At 64.1% G+C, this 5,636-nt stretch overlaps 2 protein-coding genes across 2 annotated transcripts in view; both read left to right on the forward strand.

The window, feature by feature from the left end:
* Positions 1-53: 53 nt before the first annotated feature.
* AMSG_06505 (TKL protein kinase) lies at positions 54-4,648 on the forward strand (the record flags this gene model as incomplete). Its single annotated transcript, XM_013900903.1, has 4 exons — positions 54-913; positions 1,073-2,505; positions 2,747-2,919; positions 2,976-4,648. The coding sequence occupies 4 exons, from the start codon at positions 54-56 to the stop codon at positions 4,404-4,406; spliced, it is 3,897 nt and encodes a 1,298-aa protein (XP_013756357.1). The 3' UTR covers positions 4,407-4,648.
* Positions 4,649-5,462: 814 nt separating this feature from the next.
* AMSG_06507 (NEK protein kinase) overlaps positions 5,463-5,636 on the forward strand; it is a gene marked incomplete at both ends in the record, with an annotated part of 3,362 nt that continues 3,188 nt past the window's right edge. The window contains one exon of the mRNA XM_013900904.1: positions 5,463-5,512. Within this exon, the coding sequence (XP_013756358.1) occupies positions 5,463-5,512 (50 nt within the window). The remainder of the gene's footprint in view (positions 5,513-5,636) is intronic.

Here is a 5,636-nt window from a genome sequence, read left to right on the forward strand (position 1 = left end):
CCCCCACCACCACCACCACCACCACCACCACCACCACCACCACCACCACCACTATGGCGCGGGTCCTCCTCGACTGGATCCCGTTCAACGAGATTCGGCATGTCAAGCTTGTGGGACAGGGCTCGTTTGGCAAGGTGTTCCGTGCAGAGTGGCATGGTAATGATGTGGCTATCAAGATTCCCCGGTCACGGAGAGACCAAGAGGATCTGTTTCGAGAACTGCAGCTGCTGATGGACATCAATCATCGGAATGTCATCACCATTCATGGCATGACTAACACTACGGTGCATGGTGAACCAAAGATTGGTGTTGTCATGGACTATCTCGCTTTTCAGCTAGGTGATCTCATTCGTGACGTCGATCCGGTCAAGGTGGCCAAGGGTATCGCGCGTGGCATGCGCTACCTCCACTCGCACAACGTTCTCCATCGCGATCTTAAGCCCGACAACATCCTTCTTGATCGCCAGGGCAACCCACGGATCACAGACTTTGGCCTCGCCCGCTTCCTCAACGGATCAACGCCCGTCGACGTACTCAACCTCTCGTTTGGCACGGGAACAGACGGGTACATGGCGCCCGAGGTCGACTCGCCCTCGGCTGATGGCTACTCCTTTCCGGCAGACGTCTACTCGTACGGCAAGCTCATCGAGCTTCTCTACCGCAAAAACCTCTCGGCCCCGCGCATTCTCAAGCGCCTTGCTGCTGCTTGCTGTGAGGTGAATCCGGCAAAACGGCCTTCGTTCAACCGCATTTGCCGCAAGCTCCGCCCGCTCCGCGAGCTCAACCTGCCCGAGTTCCAGTTCTCCTCGCAGTCGTCCATGTCCGACTCGGACGACATTCCGTCCGGCGGCTCGGCCACCTCATCCACCACCAACCGCTCGGCTTCAGGCTCGTCGTCGTCCAACTCGTCGACGTCCGCATCTACTTCTTCCTCTTCTTCTTTCTCTTCCTCTTCCTCCACCCCTATCTGCGACGGCGCGACGTCCTCCTCCTCTTCATTGTCATCCATTTCCCAACCGATTCACCGACGCGTCCGCCGTGCCACTGGCTCGTCGGCTTCGAACCGCTCAAGCTCGCACCGGACAGGCTTTATTGCCCGCCGCGATCTTCTCGAGTCCGAGTCGCAGTCCTCGCTTGTCACCGACGACCTTGTCATTACCCCGCGCCACCTACACACCGCCTCGCCGCTCGCCTTCCGCGCCCCGCCTGCCGCCTCGCCCCCTGTGGCCAACCCAGATGCTCTCCCGCAGACCTCGCGCGCGCAAGGCTCTTCGCCTCTCGCCACGGCCCGCCTCGCTCCGTCTGGCCAGTCTACCTCCATGGTCACTCTCTCTTCTGCTCAACTCCGCTATCCAAGCCTGGCCTCGATCGACGTCGGCTCGTCGTCGGAAACTGCGCTACCGGCCTCCGCTCGCTCGTCGGTGGCCTCGGAAGAGCAGGTCCCCCTCCACACCTCGTCGTCGGTTGCGTCACTGGCCGTTGACAAACCCCTCTTGGGGCCCTCGCTCGACAACCAGCCGCACTCGGCTCGCCCGGGCCTCGCTCCGCCGCCGCTCGCCCCGATGCCGGCTGTCGAGCCCGAGTCGCCGTGCTCGCCTTTTTCGCCATTTACGCCACACGCCGCTGCCGTCGAGGCCCAAACCCAGGCCTTCGTTCAGCACCACTCGTCGAGCACTACACTTGGCACGATGACCACCTCGAGCAACAACACCCCGACTTCGCCCAACTTTCCACATGCCACCGGTATCCGCTCCCAAAGCGTCGCGCCGCGCGAGCCGGGCGCCGACGTTGATGACCGCTCAAAAGCAGCACTCTACTCGGGTAGCGCTGTGAACGACGGCCGCGCGGCCTCGCTCGAGCCTGGCCGCCGTCGCCGCGCGGCCTCGCTCGCCCACTCACAACGGCCAGAGATACACATCTCGCCGCTGCCACTGCGGCCAAAGTCGGTGCTTTCGTCGTCGTCGTCAGACATAACGCTCGACCTCCGCATCGACCCAAGCCCAAAGCCGCTGTCGAACGCGCCGTATGACGTCGAGCGCCACCCGTCCATGCCACCAGCCAACCTTCCGCCGCTTCATTCGCCACCGAGCCGCTCCGTCACCCGCTCGTCGCCGCACCGGACTCTGCTCTTGGGAAACTCGTCGTCGTGTAACCTGTGCACGGTCTCATCGACATCCACCTCCTCGGAGGACTCTTCTTCACCTCTTCTGCGTCGCTCGGCTCTGCATGCCGCGCCTGCGTCCCTGTCGTCGTCTTCTTCGTCGTCGTCTTCCACCTCCTCGTCGGCCTCGCCGTCGGGCCGTCGCTCGGCCGAGCCGTCGGATCGCCGCCACCGTGGCGACCGTACCGGCCGCCGCACCTCCTTTGCCGTCTCAGGCACTACAGCCAACTCGCGCGGCTGCAGCCCACATGCTCGTGTGGCAAAGTTGGCCCTCGTATCCGGCGTCTCTGGTGGTGACATCTCGCTGCGGAAGCACCGCTCGCCCCACCGCTCTGACCGCCCGCGTACCAGGCACGCTGTGTCTTCAACCACCAAGAGCACGTCCAAGCGCAAGAACCGTCACCATGCCCATCGACGCCGCAAGCACCGTCGACGCTCGCGCTCACGGCACCGCTCGTCAAGCCCGTCTCGCCATGCTCACGAGGAGCACACGCCGTCACCGCGGACGCCCAAGGCTGAGCACACACGAAAGACACCGGCCACGACATCCAAGGTGGCGCGCCGCCCCACGTCGCGGCAATACAGCAAGGACCGCAGGGGCTCTCCGCGCGACCGCCGCGCTCGCCGCGGCCACAACCGTCGCCACCGCGGCCGCCACGGTCGCAACCGGGACCGGGACCGCGACCGGAACCGCAACCACACCCGTGACCGGGACCATGACCACGCCCGCGACCGGGGCCGAGATCGAAACCGGAACCGTAATCGCCACTCGCGCATGCGCGGCGACCACAGTCGCGATTGCATCCGTAGCAAGACCCGCGGCCAGCATCACGCTGGTCGTGACCGCGACCGCGACCGCAGAATGCACGCCCACGGCCACAAGAACCGCGATCGTGATCGCGGTCGTGATCGCGACTATGCCCGTGGCCGCACACGGGGCAAGGACAAGGCTAGGGCCAAGACCAAGGCCAGGGCTGATGTACGCCACCGCGACGCCAAGTGCGACCGCTCGCCGTGTAAGCAGTCTGCAAGTCCGAGACACAGGCTCCACAGCCTCGTGCCCGCAAGATCGCCGTCCCCCGGCTCGGCCTCATCATCGCTCTCTATCCAAACGCAGACGCTTAACCGCTCACGCTCAACCGCCATCGTCGCCGCCGGACGCAAGTTTTCCTGCCTAGGCAGCCCGCAGGCGAGCCAAACGCAGGTAATGGCGACCGCCACGTCAACGTCTGCAGTATCAGTAGTTCTGCGACCTGGCCTCCGTGGATCCAGCATCGGCCCTGACGCGAGCCAGCGCGACACCTCGGGTGGCGACAGGCGGAGGAAAAGGGATACCCACGACTACAAGCGATCCCAGACAAGCGATGTGGACGAGCAGCTGGTCCTACCCCACACGTCAACGACTCGGAGCTCGCAGCCGAAGGGAAAGGCCAAGGGCAAGGTCAAGGCCAAGGGCAAGGCCAAGGCCAAGGGTAAGGCCAAGGGTAAGGCCAAGGCCAAGAGTAGGGTCAAGCGACGCGGTCGGACACCCAAGGCCAAGGGCAAGGCCGTGGCCAAGGGCAAGGGTAAGGCGCGCGAGTCGCGGAAACGCAATGGTCTGGTCAAGAGCAGCTTGTCGCGTCGATCGGCGACGCACCGGATGCGGCGGCCGTCCGAACTCAACGAGATTGAGCGGAGCAACAAGGCGTTCGTGGACCTGCACCTTCGGGACAACAGCTTTGCAGCTGCGTCGTCACCAGTGCTGACAGTGGATAAGGTGGTTTTCCAGCGGACCAAGAAGGCGTGTGATGGGTCGGACGATGAGAGCTCGTCGGACCACGTCTCGCTCGACGTGACCAAGGCCGCTGCAGCGCTTCAGTCGTCGTCGTTCTCGGCCGACGAAGAGCCGCCGCGGCCGGCGCTGTCACCGGAAGTGCAGATTGTCGCCGAGTGGCTCGCCGAGTGGGAGCCGCAGCAGTACGGCTTTGTCCTTACTACCTTTATCTCACCAACAACACTCGCCACGCTGGCGGCTGAGATCAACGCACGGCGGGCAACGCCCGAGAAGCTGGCCACCCGCGAGCTTGAGCGCAACGCTGTGCTCGCGCAGAACATGTTCCCGATTCCGGTCTGGCACCGCATCCTCGACTTTCTTGACGAGCCGCGCGACCGCGCTGCAGCCGCGCAGGCCTGCTCGCTCTTCCGCTCGCTCACAAGTGGGACCGCATCGCCCGGTGAGGAATCGGACTTTTCCGACGTCGACTAGCCGCCACGATGACCGTGGCAGAGCTACATGAAGCCCGGCGGTGGGCGCGGTTGGACCGGCGAGCCGAGCATGGTACCGCCGGCCTGCGATTGCTGCATCATCTGCGAGAGCGTGTGGATCTGCGTCCGCAGCTGGACATTGGCGGTAAAGAGCTCGTTGACCGTTCGCTGCTCCTGGATGAGGATGGGCAACAGGTCGCGCATCTGAACGGTCTCGTCGTCGTAAACGCAAAAGACTTCGGGGTGCGAGGAGACAAAGTCCCAGACACCCGCACCAAAGCCGTGGTGAGCAACCAGGTCGGCGCGTGAGGTTCGGCCCGACGCAAGCAGTGTGGCGACAACCTTGGCAAAGTTGATCCGCTCGCCCGAAGCGGCCGCGGCGTCGGCAGCGTCGGCAACGGTAGCGGCGACAGCGGCCGACGGAGCAGCAGACGTTGGTTGCGCGGCAGAGGCAGCAGGGTCCGGACGGACTAGCGAGGCGGCAAAGACGTCGTCGCGGCGCTCCATAATGTCGAGGACCTCCTGCGGGGCTTGGGCGCGGACGTAGACAAACTCAGAGTCGTCGACGGCGATGACGCGCGAGACGTAGGGAAGGAGGATAAAGCGCTTGAGCGAGCGGAACTTGCGCTTGATAAAGTCCTTGTCGCGGTGCGGGAGCTTGCCCCACACATCGTCGAGGGTGAGGCAAGGGCGGTCGCCGTCGTCAGAGGGCGGCGAGTCGAGGAGGATGGTGCGGATGCGCTTGGTCAGCTTCTCCATGGTCGTCCGAGTTGCCGAGTCACCAGCTGACGTCACCATCTCATCCTTGAGCTTGAACTTGCGACGGGCAGCTGGGCGGGAGAGAAAGGCGTCCATTGAGCCGTACTCGTTGTCGACGTACTCGGACATAGTAGCGTCAAGCGACGAGGCAAGCGAGCCCACATGAGCGATGCCACCCAGCCGCTTGAGCTTGTCACCCAGCAGCTCGAGGAGATTGCCCTCGACAACATCCTTGCCAGGCGACCTCGCCAGCGAGACAAACTTGCCACGGAGAACGAATGTGCCCGAGAGAGCCAACATGGCCACGTACGCCCTCTGCGACAAGCCTGCGCAAGTCTCAGGCGAGAGGTCGGTCATGAGCTTGAAAATGGTCAGCTCGTTGCCTCCAGCCTTGGCAAACGACGCCGCAGCAGCCTCGATGATCTACATGGAGACGAGGAGGGAGGAGGAGGGGGGGGGGTGAGTGGGGGAG

This window comes from Thecamonas trahens, assembly GCF_000142905.1.
Source record: "Thecamonas trahens ATCC 50062 unplaced genomic scaffold supercont1.33, whole genome shotgun sequence".
Taxonomy (NCBI): Eukaryota; order Apusomonadida; family Apusomonadidae; genus Thecamonas; species Thecamonas trahens.